At 41.0% G+C, this 16504-nt stretch overlaps 1 protein-coding gene across 2 annotated transcripts in view; it reads left to right on the top strand.

Annotated features, from left to right (window-relative positions):
- Positions 1-4603: 4603 nt before the first annotated feature.
- The window catches only part of UNC5C (unc-5 netrin receptor C), a 395140-nt gene continuing 383239 nt past the window's right edge, over positions 4604-16504 (top strand). For both annotated transcript variants that reach the window (XM_043438628.1, XM_043438626.1), the window contains exon 1: positions 4604-5415. In XM_043438628.1, coding sequence (XP_043294563.1) covers positions 5292-5415 — 124 coding nt within the window. In that variant the 5' untranslated portion in view covers positions 4604-5291. The remainder of the gene's footprint in view (positions 5416-16504) is intronic.

The following is a 16504-nucleotide window of genomic DNA, read 5'->3' as shown; positions in this document are numbered from 1 at the left end:
TTACCAGAGATTCTGGAATCATGGTGCCTCAATATAGCAGGGGCTGAGTGAAAGTTTTCTAAGTTAAATTGAGTTGAACTTTAATTGGATTGCATTGAGCTGAATGGAATTGAACAGTACTCAATTCTCCCAGTCAATTAATGCAAAAAGCCATCCACTAGGAGCTGTTCTTCAGCCCCCCTTAATTAATGCTCTTCATTCGGTTCAGTGATGTGTCATAGCACAAAACTCAAGCCTGGAGAAGAACTCATTCTCCCCTTCCACACCAGAGATTAGGCAGAGTAATTTTGTCTGCCCTACATCCATTCTCTTGGCACAATCTCTTTCATATTAATACTCCTCCTCAGTATATTGATTTTCCTCTTGGGGAACCCCTTTTCCCCACTGTCATTCCAAGTTCCCAGGTCCCATAAATTGGCACGTGATCTAGATCTTGCCATTAAGTATGTCTTAATCACTTGGCCATTGATGATCAGCTCAGGTTTGGGTATGTGTCCCAAAATAGGCCAGGGTCATGATTCTGGGAGTTTGTCAGCTAGATGGGAATGAGAGTGCTCTTTGAGACTGATAATGTTAAAGACAGTATAATCCTGGGACTGCCACCTCCCAGTATGGACACTGTGGGCTTTTGAATGAAGCTAAAACAGAGGAGAGCAGAACCAAGAGATTGGGGGACACTAGGGAAAGTCTAAGTCCTGTGAGTGGTGGTATTTAAATTATTTGACACAGAACATGATCCCTGAAATCAGACTTGGAAAAATTACTTAACTCCTCTGTTTCCTCCTGTATAAAATGGAGGTAATAACAGTACTTTAACTGAACCCTCATTTTAAGTATTAAATGAGATAGAACATGTAAAGAACTTAGAATAGTGACTGACACACAGTGAGTGACAAATGTTAGCCATTGTTAATGTAGATATTTTCTTCTATGTCTTGTAAGTTATGTTCAGCAATAAATTATCTTTTTTGCTTAAGGTGGTTTCAGTTGGGTTTCTATCACTTGCAACCTAAAAGGTCTTGTCTAATACAACTAGTATAAAGCATAAACCCCCAGAGTGTATGGGCTTACAGTAAGTCCAATTCCCTTCGATGACTGAGGCAGAGAGGGGCATTGAACCAACTGAATCTGGACCACCTGTCTCACCTCAATGGACATCTATCAGTGATGTTACTTGAGGCCTACGAACTCCCAACTCACAGTGAGTTTCCTCCTCACTATCCTATTGATGCTCACTAAAATCCTCCTTCTTCTGTGTTCCCATTAATATCTCTGATATGATTCATTTTTTAAAACATATAAAAATACAAAAAACAGAGACCAAAACATATAAGGTGATATGAAAGAGAATATTTTTGTAATTAAAATACATTTTCACTGTTTTTTATGTCATAAGCCTTAAGCCAGAAGCTTTCTCCATACTAGTTTGTAGTAAATAATACTATAACTAAGTAGCCTACATGCTAAATAGCATACTTTTCTTGGTGTAGATTTCTGGAGGGATATGCGGGGGATTTGCATGCTTAATTCCCATTAGCACCTGTCACTGGGATTTATTATCCCAGAGTTAATTCTCCACTCACTGCAGCCAAGAAAAAGGAAGCCCTTGTACATGGATTTAAATGACGCTTTTTATTTTTCAAAATGAGATGAATTTCATGTCTGTTCCTTAAACACCTGTAGTATTCCAAGCCTGAAAAACTCATATTTAAATTCATTTTTGTGAGAATTTGCCCCAGTTTGATTTTATTCAACAGCTGGAAAATCCTATTCATAATTTGAAAATTTGTCTCAGGGTAAAAAGAATGTTTTAATCCAGGACATAGTTTTAAGATCCATTAACTCTCATTCATCCATTCAATATTCAAGAAATGTTTATTGACCACCTATTATGTCCTAGGCAGTTTTCTAGGCACGTGGTATAGATCAGTGAGAGTGTTAACAAAAAAATTCCTCCCCTTGTGGAGCATATATTCTATTGGATAGTATCCAACAGACACACATATTTATTACATACACATCTATGTATACTTAAACATAGGCATATATGTTTTATAACATAAGTATTATATGGAAAATCAAAACAGGTAAATAAATCAAGGGTGATGTGGTAGGTGCTATTTCAGGTAAGCTGGTCAAAGAAGGAATCTCTAAGTGGTGTCATTTGAGCCCAGATCTAAGTAAATGAGTAGTTAGCAGTCTAGCCCAGATGCCTATATGCAACACTTGCATTATCTTTTCCATGAAGAAAAAACTAGGCAGGATGTTGATACACAAAGCAAGTTCCTTTGGCAATTATAGATTATAGGAAAGTCACCTGCTTGGAAAAGCTGACAGATTTACTGGTACTTTTCCTATCCTTGTTCTTGTGCACCAACTCTTCCTTCTCTTTCTCACCTCACCTCTATTTACCATTTCTCAAACAATTCTCCTGCTCTCTGTGGATTTAATTTCAGTATTGAACTACTTTTCCCCTTCTTACCTCTTACACTTTCTTTCAAAGAATTAATTTTATGCAGTGCTTGTCACTGGGCACTTCAGTGACCCAAATAGAATTATATGACAATTTAATTCTATTTAACTAACTAGACTTGGGAATTCTCCCTTATTGAGCCTTTTTGGCAACCAATCAACCAAGACTGATTGAGCATCAACTACATATTGGTTTCTATGTTAGGAGCGAGGGACGAAATGGTGAACAAGGCAAAGTATCCACCTTACAAAGAGTTAAATTATAGTTAGAAAAGATAGACAATAAAATTGCAAATGAATAAATACATTTTAGATGTTAATATAACGAGTATATATGGGGGCTTCTCAGTATTTAAGCCGCTGTTCTTCTTGGAAAAATTATAGACAAATATGAAATATAATTTAACCCTTTCTGTTGATGACATCCTCAAAATACAGATTGGGAATGGCCTATCTGAACTTTCCAACATGGTGACCCCTAGTCACGTGGCAATTGAAAAAACTCCCACTAGTTACCCTGCAAGTTCTCAGTAGCCACATGTGTCTAATGACTACCATTTTGAAAAGCACAGACATAAACACGTTTCTCATTGCAGAATGTTCTGTTGGACAGCACTGGTCTAGATAACATGCAGCTGATGAGAATCTTTCCTCAAAGATAACAGCAGCTAACAATTTTATCTGTCAGGCACTTCACAGATGTTTAACTCATTTATCTCTCACAAAACCCTAGAAGATAGTTACTGCTAATAGACCCATTTTGCAGATTAAGAAACTGAGGCATTCGGCTTTATTTTTCAATATCTTTCCGGCTAGTAATAAGAAATGCTAAGAATTAAACCCAGGCAGTCTGACACAGGGGCCTCCTATCTTCTTACCAAAATATCTTGGTAAGATGAAGCTGAAGAGGGGAAAGAAGTGGTTTTAGTATGGCAGTCTGTGCCTCCACAGAAATAAGAAATGACCAATTTGTCAGTGTCTTTTCCATGAATGACCTTTTCAGATCTACCCGACTCATCCAAGACAGGCCTTATGGGCTAGAGGTTTAGGTGGGGTTAACTCTGAAACCATCTAATGAAATATTTCACAGATGAAGAAACTAAGACATGCAGTTTACCTGACCTGTCCAGGGTAACAGAATGAGTCAGGACCGCAGCCAGATCAGACCACAGGCTTCCTGCTCGTGTGTGTGTTTTCACATTGCCCCCTTGGCAACAAGAGCTTAAAATTTGCCCGATGTATTATTTAGTATTAGTTTAGAAATGTAATAATCTTGGGAAGTGGTTTTCTTCTTCCTGGAAGGTCAGTTTGTCACTGTGTATTGAACTTTTAATCCATCCACTTTCCTTTTATCCAGCCTTTCCTTATTTTATCCACCCGTGCTTCTATTTCCCCTTCACCATTACAACAGGGATCCACAACCTAGCTACCCAGGCAGTTCTTTCCTGAGTAAAAACATAATAACAAAAATTCATTGCAGTTTGAGTCCTTACACACATCGTTAGGAATATGGAAGACATGTCACAGGTTCCACCATCACTTTAAGTGAGTATCTACAAATTCTCTTGGGCACTGTTTCTGGGAGTTTTTCCGGTATCATCTCACCACTCTTTACATACTCAACCTTGCCAGCCCCCAAGACGCACGAAAAGAAATCTCTGCTGAAGGAGTTTTCCTTGAGCTTTCAGTTACTGATCCACTACAGAGAAGCCCAGAGCATAAGGCAGTCTGAGTGGCGTTGGCGTTGACGACCCCAAGACTGCGGCGAACTGGGGCACTGCAAAAGCTTCCTGCCTTCTTCCCCGGCACGCAGGACTTCAGCTCTGCTCGAACCCGGCTTACTGAGTTTCGAGACCTGAAGTGGTACGCGAGTCCAGCCCGGGGAGCAGGGCTCCGGCGGCGGCCCCGGGTGTAGCTGGCGGGCGGCAGGCTGGGCTCCACTGGCCGCGGCCAAGTGTCCGGTGCGCGCCCGCTGCGCGGTCGGAGTCCAGGTCTGGCGCGCGGCGGGAGGCGGGCGCGCTCCCACTCTGCCGAGCCGCGGCTTTCCTCAGGTCCCTCTCTTCTCAGCTTCCGCAGATAAACCCACCGCCGCTCTCCACCTCCGGCTCTGGGCGCGCTGTTCCCTCACTCCTCGCTTACATAACGCGAGCGGGCGCGCTCCCGCCGCCTCTTACCCCTCTACCGACTTGGGTTGGGCCCGCCTCGCCTCCGCGGCCAGCGCCTCCGCGCCCCTGTGCGCCCCGAGCTAGGAGGTGACCCTCTCTGGCCACCCAGCAGCAGCGGCGGCGGCGGCAGCCGGGAAGTCTCCGCCCGCAGGAGAACCTCGCGATTGGAGCCGCGAGCGCCTCACTGTGCGCAACTCCCTCCCTCCGCCGCCCCCTCCTCTCGCCGTTTCTTCCTCTCCCTCCGCCCCCCCTCCCGCCCCCCGCGTGCCTGTGTGTGTGCGGCACCGGCGAGGGGACCCAGGGAGCAGTCCAGGCTCGGCGCGCGGCGGAGCTGCGGCTGCTCCTGCTGCCGAGGGTAGCGACGAGGTGGCCGCCTTGCGCCTCCGCGGACTTCCCAAGTGGGGGCAGAGCAGCCTCTCGCGAAGCCGCCGGTTTGGAAGGCGCTGCGAAAGAGGGACCTGCAAACTCCTCCTCGGCGTCTTCTCCCCACCCTCTTTTGGCCCCTGCCCTAGAAGAAAGTGGAGTGTGGCGCTCGGTGATCATTATTTCTTCAGACAGCTTCGCGGTGCAGCGGCTCGGCGGCAGCCCAGTGGGGCTCTCGGCTGTTGGCGCGCCTCTGTGTGTGTGGCTCCCCCCGGCACACCTCGGCCGACGATGAGGAAAGGTCTGCGGGCGACAGCGGCCCGCTGCGGACTGGGACTGGGATACGTGCTGCAGATGCTCGTGCTACCTGCCCTGGCCCTGCTCAGCGCCAGCGGCACCGGCTCGGCCGCCCAAGGTAAGGGGGTCCGCCGGCTCCGCGGCCGCCTCTCTCCGCTTCTGGGGCTTCCCTCCTTCTTTCTCTCCTCCTCCCCAGTTCTCCTGACTTCCTTACTTCGGCTCGTTTCCCTCAACTGGAAATCACTTTAAATTCTACTTTTCCAACTAGTCGGGAAGCTTTGGTCATGATTATTTTTAATCTGTCATCGGAGATGGGCACAGCGGGGCCGGGGACGCACGGAGTGTGGACACGCGTCGACCTCTGGGCATGTGGGAGCTTGGGGTGTCTCTTGCACTTTCTGCCCGACACTCACACGTCGTGCATTGCCCACACCGAGGTTTGGAGGGACTCTGGGTGCTGGCTGCGGCGTGGCCAGCCGCGGATGCTCTCTGATGCGCAGAGGCTCCCCGCGCTGTGCCAGGTCTGGGTTTGCGGGATCCTCAGTGAGTCTCTGAACACGCCAGACGCCCGAGGGCTCTCAGCTAAGATAACGTGTCCCTTGCGGCCGGGGACCCTCCGACGCCGGTGCCCGTCGGCGGCCGCCCTGGGCGCGGTGGAGGTTCGCGGGGCACCTGGACGGCGTCCCAGCCCCCGGCAGGCCTGGGGTGTGCACGCCTCCCCGCTCTCGTACCCTCTCCGGGTCGCCCTCCTCGCCGGCGACGGAGAAACTTAAAACCTCTCAGCTCTGAGGAAACGGGCTGGTCGTTCAAACTAAATCCGAAACTCCCCGGGGGTAACCCGGCCACTTTATAACTGACATTTTAATGCGTCTGCGCTTTAAAAAATAAGTGGCCGGGGCCCTGGGCACACCCGGGATCTAGAGGAGCTCAGCCAGGAGTTAAGGGTGGGTAAGGGCGGAGGGGAGACACAGAGGCTGACCGCCGTTTTCTTCTTGCCCTGCGAGTTTGAGGTGATGGAGGCAAATCCCTGCCTCCCGAGCCCTTCCAAGCGGAGTGGAAGAGACCGAAAGGAGAAAGCCAAGACTCCGCTCTCCGGGGTCTCTCTCGGGTCATCTGACCCCCCTCCACCTCCCGGCCAAGCCGAGCGCCCCCGTGGGTCTTGCCGCCCAGTTTAGTGGTGGTCGCTGGCTCCGCGCTAGCAGCTCAGCTTTTCCCTGGGATGAGGGTGGGGGTGGAGGAAGCTTCCGCAGCGTTCGGAGGTAATCCAGGCATCCTATCATCTCGGTTACACTCTTTCCAAATTTGGAAAGCAGAGGAGGTGCGGGGAGAGCCTCAACTCCCCGGGAGATGCTCAGACACTCCGGAGGTTAGCGACAGCATTCCCGCAGATCTGCAGAGGAGCTGGGGGCGAGGGCGTGGGAGGTGGAGGCGGGTGCCCGGCGCAGGCTGGTGTGGTCCGGGTGGGGCGGTAAGTGATTAGCTAGGCTTTGTGAATTAGCCGTAGCTACTTCGGAGAGTAAATTTTCCTGCTGCCTAGCTAAGTAGCCACACTCATAAATCCTTCCCTTCTAGCCAGATGCCGCCCATCCCCGAGGTTTTGCCCTGGTTTTCTTATTCATATTTCTAAAGCTCATCTGTCTGTTTTACAAAGGACTCCCCATTGAGAATCATAAACTTATTGTAGGTTTCTTGAAATTGGAAGAAGTTCTCAGGACGGCTGCTGAGGGTACTTAGAGGGGGCGTTTGCAAGTTGAAGTGAGCAACCTGATGAATTGTTGTGGAATCAACCGCGTGACTCCCAGTGGAATTCGCCTGCTGTTATTGGGCGCACAAAGGCCTAAGCTATAGGGTGGGGGTGGAGGTGGGGACGGAAGGGGGACCAGGCAGTGAGAGAACTGTTCAGGGAAAGGACAAGTTAAAGTCCCCAAAGATGCCAAACGGGAGATAGAGGATCCCTGCCGAGAGCTTACTACAGCCAAATTAAAAAGACTGGATAGGAAAAAAGATCAATAAAGATAATCAAACAGAAGATTGTAAGTGGATTAATATTGAAAGAAGAGGGGAGAAGCGATGAAAAGAAAAGATGCCCAGGATAGACTGAGCGTTTGCCTCTTACACATTTTTTCATTTGATAGACCAGGCAAGCCAAAGATTGAGGGTTGAACCAACTCTTCTGATCTTAAGTGGAACAATTAAATGTATTCTTTTGGGTTTGTGCATTTCACTGCTGTTTTTCTCCGTTTATTTTTTTCTTTCAGTTCTTGGTGGACAGACTGTTTGAATCTTGTCTTTGAGAGACACACTATTCCATCCCTTTAATCTTTGGTTTCCTCTGTATTCCAGGATACCAGGTCTTCCTGTTAGGTGTCAAAAATGTAGAAAGCCCCAAACTCTACTTTCTGCTACCATCACTGTCACCCTAATCCATACTCCCAGCCTCTTTTCTGTTGAACTACTATTAAATACACTTTCTTTTCAGAATCACACTCCTATAATGGTTTGATAAGGAAGTCAGACCTTTCTTCCTTCTAATTTCTTCTATGTTTTCTCCTCTCTCTTTGGACTAGATCAGTAGGGAAATAAAAGATGCTGTTGCTTCCTCAAGGTATGATTTCCTTATGCTGAGGGCTTAAAGATGGGGATAGAGGATTTTTTATGAATGGAAGTATGTATGCAATTAAGATGAGAAAGTTAATATAAGCACTTTACAATGTGGATAAGGTTTTTTATTCTGTTGTTAGAAAGATACTGGAAACTTGGAAGTTTTAGGAAATACGTGTCTTCAGAGAGAGCCAAGAAAATAACAGATGTTTAAGATAAAAAAGCAGAATGGATATTATTTGTGAGTGGACTCGTTTTGTAACTGTGGTTTGAAAACAGACAGCAGTCATTTTAAACAGGTCCTTGGGAGAGTCTTTAGGCTTTAAGCAACAACTTTCTGCTTTCTGGTATGTTCTAATTGTTTCATTCAAGATTGCTGGGAACTCCTAGCTCCAGGGAATTTGTGGTGTTTCTCACTTTCAAGAATGAAAGATTTCACCAGGAAAAGGCTGTGTGTGTGTGTCCAGTTTGCTTCAAAATTAGTGTCCTCTTGAAATGCATTTTATTCCTGGATTACACAGCATTGATATTCTGCTTATCTAGCACCAACTAGTGTTATGAGTGTTAACACCACCAAAGTCAGAACAGAAAATTACTGAAGACTCTAATTATATTGGGATAATTCTCTATTATTGTAAGATAATTTGTAATGTTTTTAAAACAATATACTTCTTCCAAGAAAAAAAGTAAAAATTACTTTCATGCCTTTATGCATATTGATGTGGTACAAATAGAAAACTGGCATGGGAGACTGACTTTCATGACATGTATACTATACAGTTTTTCTTTTTGAGGAGCAGAGTAAATTCTTAAGTTCACATTTGGAATTTGTAGTTAGGAAAAGTAAGCTAGTTTACCTTTGTTTAGAACAATAATTTCATGTCTTCTAGCTTAGGGGATACTTAAAAGGCTTCAGAGAACAAACTTTTCAAGTACTTGCAAAGACTGAGGAACCATTAAATTGTTAACATTTACTGACTTCCTGGCCTTCTGTGTTCTGGATCCCGGGGATTCCATGTTCAGCAAGACAGAGCCCTAGAGCGTCTCCTGTTATAGTCTGGTTGTCCGCATCAGAATTCATACTAGATCCTTGTTAAGCAACCCTCCTAAGGGTATGGAAGAGGCATCCAGCTCTCCTAGGCAAACCCTTATGGCATATTTAGAATTACTGTTGAGACTTAAAAATAACTGTTCTCTAATGTATGCTAGGTTCTTCAGTTAGTGCAAATAGCCACAGTGCCCTAACTGCCTTTAGCACTTTTCTGATTTAGGTCATGGCTTTGCTGGAGCAGCAGAGGGAGTCACTCTCAGAAGAAACATTAAAACTACACGCAGCAGCCACTTCAAGATGATAATGGGGAAGCATGTGGGGATGGGGCTTGAGCCAGCATTCTTGCCTTGCTCTTTTAGCCTACGTCTTCTTTTTTAGTGTGACTTTTGCATTTGTGGCAGTTAGGAACAAACCTGTTCACTTCGCCTCAAATTAGGAATCTATGAGCTGTTTGCATAGTGTATGGTATTAGAAGTAAAGTTCTGAACAATTATTATGTCCCATACTGTGTGCTATTTGTTAGGGAGTTGAGAAGACAGTTTCACTCTTCGAGGAACACAGAACCATAGAATTATGATTTGCATTCTGAAATATAACAGTGGGCATAGGTATGGTACTTTCTGGATTCAAGCATCCTGTGTTAGTAGTAAACAGGACAAGCTAGGGTTGCAGTGGGAGTGGTAGCAGGTGTTCCGTAATTTCTGCACAGAGGAAGTTAGGGGCAGGAGTTTGGTTGGAAGTGGTTTGGTCTTAAAGCTGTTTGCATTGCAACTGTCTTATTAGATCTTATTTAGGTTTAATATATCATTGGTCTGGCTTTGGGGAGGCACAGTTTAGAGGCTGTTAGTGGTGTGTGGCCATTCTGCCTGTTAGTTTAGTGGTTACGACCGCCTCATAATACTGCCGCCACCACCTCCTAGCTGTGTGGCCACTGGTGAGTTATTTAGCCTCTCTGTGCCTCAGTTTCCTCAGATGTAAAATGGGGATAAGGTAAACTATAAGTCAGATGAGGGCTGTATGAATTAACACATCAAAAGTATGAGCAACAGTCTTCTTTGGTTTCTAACTCTGTAAACCACAAAGAAATCTGGAAGTTAAAGAAATTAAAGGTCAATAATTTTGAACCCAGAGTAGGGTTTGCTGCAGACACTGCTTCCCCCAAAGTCACAAATGGAGTTGTCTGAAGAAATGCTCCAAAATGTCCCACTGCAGACTCCTGGTTCTTTGAACAGCCTGTGGGAAGCTGTCTCTTTTCATAGCCACATTTCTTCCTTCCCACGCAATCTGGGAAATTAACCTAATACCAGTTCTAAAAATGCCATGTTAAGTCACAGCCTGTCGAGCCCTGGCTCCACTCTTTGACTTTCTATCTTTACAATGCATATTGAAAAATAACCTTGCATAAATCCATAAACACTTTTATTTAATAAATACTGTTATTTTAAAAATTACATGTAAGTTCCAGATTTTCAGATAAATGTTTTGAGAAAACCAGCCTGTTGAGCAAATGTGGATAGTTTTTCTTAAAAAAAAAAAAAGACACAAGTGTATATCTAAAAATCATAATGGAATACATGATAAAACAACACAAAAATACAGAAAAACAAGGGAAAGCAAATCACCAAGACTTTCATATATTCAAGTTATATTGGCAATATATTGGCAATAGTTATATTGGTTTCAGCATCATAATGTAGAACAACATGGGTAATCTAGATAATATGTATTTTGAAAGTGTCACACTTAATTACTTCTATTTGTTGAATGGTTAATGCCATTTTTTCATGTTTAGTGCTTTTTTTTTTTTTTCGCCCATGTCATGTGGATTGTGGGATTTCAGTTCTCCAACCAGCAATCAAATCTAGGGGCCCAGCAGTGAAAGCTCCAAGTCCTAACCACTGGACAGTCAGGGAATTCCCTCATGCTTGTAGTAAATGTTTTCTGACAAAATTTTAAGATAAAACTAGACATTTGTGGGAGTTTTGTGTTATTTAGAGTTAAAACACATCTTTATCTTATAGTATTTTCATTCCACTTTTACTTTTGGATTGCCTAGTCTGCAGTTAGAGTCCTAAATTTCTCACTCTTTTTCTCTTTTAACCTAACTCCTATGTATGGGCTCTTCTTTGACGGCAGATTGCTTATGGATTTGTAGAAGAAAGCTCCATGAATATGAGACCTGGGGTATTGTTCCAGTATCACTTAGTTCAAGGATGTTTAAACTAAAATAGAAACTATGAGAAACTCAACTCTATTCTTTATGTGACATTTTTTAAGTATAGTAAATTTGCTTTGAGCAATAGTTTAAAAACTACTTTCTTTTTTTCTAGTTTTTAAAAAGAAATCCAATGATTGAATAATTTTTAGTTTCTCTTATTTTAAATATTTATGACCTCCAAATTTGTTGAGATTTTAATAACAAAAATTGTATAATAATAATTTAATGAGCTAACAAGCTCAAAAATAGTAAGCTTTTTTACATTCTCTACCTGTTTAGAACTCTTAGAAGAATTTCTGCCTTTTCATGAAAACCTAATACATATATTATGTTGTAAATATTTGGACTCTTTATAAACAAAATGTTAAAAATATTATTATAATTTTACAAGTAAAATGAGTTCACGGTTAAAGTTGTAATGTGGTTTCTCATTTTGAGAGTTCCTGCCCCCCAAAAGTTGCTCCCTTACGATTATATAATGAGGTTTGGAAAGCCACAGAAGAATGTCTCCAGATTTGATACTTAAAACATATCTAGTTATTCACACATAGTGTTAAAGTTACTGTGACATTAATTAAATTGAAGTTATAACTTGAAAAGTGAGCTGAAGCTTTCAAAGTGCCAAATATGCTGGTATTTGTCCTTATGTCAGTATACCTTTTTATTAGCAATGGGTAGTGATTCAAACATGCTTTAAGTAGTGAAAGTATAAGCTTAACATCTGAAAACTCCAGTGTTTGGGGAATACCCTCTTCTAATTAAATAAGCATGTCTCATCCCAGTGTGGTAGCGGAATGAGAGAGAGAGGAGACAGGTGAGACTTCATTTTATTGATGTGCTTCTTAGAGTTCTTACTTAAAATATGAGGGCTCCAAATAATCATCTGTTAACAGATGATACTGATTAATCAAATTTCATTCCAGAGTTACCAGTCTTATTTATTTTAAAATGTTGTGAGGATAAGGGTTTTATCTTCATTAATCATTGTCATTTGGATCCTGTGGCTAGATTCGTTTCTTGGCAATTATGAGAGCCATAAAAATGCCTCATGTAGATGAACGTGTATTATCTGTTCTTCTAAGAATGTGAAACAACAGAAACTCCCGCAGCACATTAAACAAGTTTATTGATGAATGCTAACATTTTCCAGTTTTAGTCAATGTCTTAATTGATTATTTAATCATGGACTGACTGAACTCAAATGTTGTCTTTTTTCCTCTGTTCAGAATAAAAATCTTATATATGAACATTCATTTCCAGTAAAAACACATTAGTGCTTGCCCACTAAAACACATCTGTAGCCCAGTTATAAGGGTAAACATGTCCTTGAGTGGAAATGCAGGTGTTTTCAAAATTCGTGAAAATTAATGTGCATAATAATACAAAATATGAAAGAGCAATGTAGAAGTAAAGTAGACCATTTGTACAGAAAAAATAACTATTTTAAGATAATGCGTAATGTACATTCTCTTAGACAATAGAAGTTTAGTGCACTATGATAGGCATGTGGTATAATAATATCCACTTATAAATTACAGGCATAGTGAAATACATCCAGGTATCAGGCAAAAGTGAAGGGGAGCAGTTTGGGACTATTCTAGTCTCTGTGAATTTGCAAGTTTGTTTTTTGCACTCAAATTGAGTATTTTAGATGATTCCATTTTCTTTTTGGAATTTCAAAAACCTTAAAAAAAATCTTTCAAAATCTGAATCAGAGACTACTCTTAAACAAATGGTGTTCTCTGATATTTTCAGGAACTAAAAGCGACAGTCAGTGAAGAAAGCATTGTTGTTGTTTTATTATATGTGATTATCACAAACCTGTGTTACCTCTGATCCAAACCAAATAGCCAGATTACTACCACAATAAAAACTTCGATTGGAAAGGCATAGTAAATGATGGCAATTTCACTTTGAGTGTGATGTCTGTGTGAAATATGTTGACATTTGAATTCAGCTTTTGCTAAGGGAAAACGATTCATTTTATCTTCCATTGAATAAAGAGTTTGATAAATATACACACTGCAGCCACCCAATGGAAGTAGGCAAGTTTGGCAAGCAGAAATCTTGGAGTCATTCTAGAGAAAACAGTAATTACCTTACCTGTTATTTTCTTTAGCAACTTTCCTTCTTTCTTCTGTATCTCCATAAGATCATGAGAGAACATAAACTTTTAAATGTGTTAGGGATCAAATTCAAGTATTGAAAGAGCCTAAGACATTTTCCTCCCAGCCTGCTACAACCATCACCCACAGAGCATGCAGCTTGGTGGAAAACAGAAGCCTGTTTCAGAAACTGCTCTCAGAAGCTGAGGAAAAACAGGCATGCTCAAATGATTTATTGTTTGTGCTATCCGGAATAGAGACGTAAGATCAGTATTTCATTATAATAATATTCAATGGCACTCTGACTTGAAACCTTTATATAAAGAGTCTTGATACACACCTGTTTCAATGAACATAGCAAAAGAGTTTATAAAGTATTTAAAAGATGTATTTTTTTATATACCACATTTGGATTTTACTTAGACCTGTTTAAGCAGGATGTACTTGTTTGAGAAATCTAGACTTAAATCAAAGTGATATACTGATACATGGAATCCTTTAAAGTCTCTATAAAATGCATTTATATTTCCTCAGCTACTCTGTTAAATAATGTCATTAATAATACCAACCTTGTATGCTAAATCTCACCAGTACATCAGAAATTAAATATCATTCTTAGGATTTATAGGAGTTATTAGGGACAATTGTCCCAGAAAAGAATTTGCTTGAATGAAGTTTTATCTTTAATATAAATAACAGTACATTTATAGAAAATATTACCAATATCTTTCTCTTATATATTAATCAAAATATATATTTATTTTTGCTTATGTTTACATATAAACAAAAATTAACTACATATATGTTTAACTATATATGTGTGTGTGTGTATATATATGTGTGTATATATATATATATTTAAAAGGCATAGCAGAGAAAGTTAGAGTTTACTTACTATAAACTGATGAAAAAATGTAGAAGAAGGATGACTAGAAAAAATTTTAACAATAGATTTGTTTTCCAAGTAGGGATGGGGTTAATCAGTTTATTAACTTTATTAGAAACAGTGATCATGTGAGAGATACACATGTCATTTTTTTATAGAATGAAATATCTATGGAATTATTTCCCAGGAGGGCATTTCCTGGAAGACTCTTAGTGGAATGAAGAGTTATCTATGAGCATACACACACACACACTTATGTTTGCACAAATTGTGTGTGTAACTCTTTGTTTTAGGATAATTCATTGTCAAACAGTCTTGGCAATATCCCCCCAAAGCAAACAAAACCTATCAAATAAATGAAAACAAACTTACTGAAAAGAAATTATAAGGTAGTCATTGAATAGGGAATCGGGTTTCACCCCTGGTTTCTAACTGAAAAATTACATACTTTTCTGCAAAAAGTGCCTAGCTGTCGACCAGTAGTTAAGTTGTCTACAGAAGCGCACAGTTGAGCTGCCTCTGCTTCATTTGTGCAGTGGTTATCTGACAGAGGCAGTTTTCTCCTGTCTTGCAAGTGACAGAAACTGGGGGATCTCCACGTGCACTGGCTTGTTTTAAACATGTGGAGAAGAAATACCACATTTTCCTACACATGCGTGTATGCGTGCTAAGTCACTTTAGTTATGTCCAACTCTTTGCGACCCTATGGACTGTAGCCTGCAGGCTCTTCTGTCCATGGGATTCTCCAGGCAAGAATACTGGAGTGGGTTGCCATGACCTCCTCCAGGGAATCTTCCCCACCCAGGAATCAAACTGTTCCTTGCATCTCCTGCATTGGCAGGTAGGTCTTTACCACTAGCACCACCTGGTCCTACACAGTAGACTATAATTTTTTGACCAAAAGAGAAGGCCGACTCTCCTCTGTGCATGAGTAAAATGTTTCATTCACACGTGGGACCCCCTCTTCAACAGAGACAATGTTTGCCTGGTAAGCACCTTGCCTGAGGTGACCTCTTATGATTGGGCAGATTGAAAGCAGTCAGTTGTGTTGTTTTTCAACTGGTGATATGTTTCAACTTCTTAATAAAATGGAATTATGTTTCCAGGTGGAATGTTTAATTTTCTTGGACTCCATCAGATGCCATACAGGTGTTTTTATTTCCAGATTTCTCCATTATATCCATTGATACCTTTATTTAAATGAACAAAAATAAAATTAGTTGAGGGGGAAAGAGTTGTTACTACTGAAAGAATATAAAAAATTTAATTCCACGTAGAGGGATAATATGATTTCCTGCTTGTTTTTAATATTATATTAAATGCAGGTTAATATATATTTACATGACACATCAATATGTAAATATATGTTAATTATTGCCATATGTTTCCACATCACTTGGCATTTCTGAACTAGGATTTTAAAACATGCAAATAAATTCTAGCACACAGGGAATTGTTTCCTGTGTTCTCTATCTTATATATCATATGTTCATGGATGACATACTGTTTTCATAAGAAAAATATGTAATATTCTGTTAAGAACAGCAAAGTAATAATAATAATGTCCCACAAAGTTTTGCGATTGCAAGTCTAAATGCTAATGAGAGGTTGCCTGTTTAATGCTGAATTGCAAGGTTAAAAAGAGGGTCTTAAAGATAACAGCAGATTCCACAGTCCTTGAGTTTGTTTTGCATTCAATGACAGTCACTAAATTAGGGAAAGGAATGTTCAAACAACACACTTGAGGAAAAGTGATTTTTATAGAAAGGAGCCATTTCTGCTAATAGCCAGTAACTGCACGTAACCCTGCTGACATTAAAAGTCCATTAGCTAAGCTCAGTTTAAATAGCAGCTGATGCAGTGTCAGCTAAATGTACACTGGAATTTTTTCATATAATGCAGTAATAGCAGTTCTGTAATTTTTTTCTAAAACTACATACATTAAGTAAAACAAATGTCATCTGATAGTAGTGGCAGGGCTGCTAATAAGCAGGCAGAGATTTGTGATGAAACAAAAGTAACAGTCTATATAACAAGAAGATAATAAATGGTAGTGATGGTTTTAAAAGGAAGTCTTTGAGAAAAATCATATGGAGAAGCTTAAGCTGACATCCAGAAAGAGTTGTTTCCATAGAAGCATGTATTAATGTGCACTACTTTGAGAGATTCATTTAAAGTGGAGTGATTTTTTTACCATTAGCCTCAGTGTTTAGTATTTCAGTGTATTTTGAAACAACAGGAAGCCCCCTCCTTAGACACCATTATATGTATAAATAGCAAGGGAGAAGGAGATTGAAAAAAGAACACAAGTGAAAAAAAAGATGTAACTTCATATGTGTTAATATC

Source organism: Cervus canadensis, chromosome 19 (genome assembly GCF_019320065.1).
Source record: "Cervus canadensis isolate Bull #8, Minnesota chromosome 19, ASM1932006v1, whole genome shotgun sequence".
Lineage (NCBI taxonomy): Eukaryota > Metazoa > Chordata > Mammalia > Artiodactyla > Cervidae > Cervus > Cervus canadensis.
The sequence above is the reverse complement of the archived record's forward strand: the minus strand, read 5'-3'. Positions and strand labels throughout refer to the sequence as shown.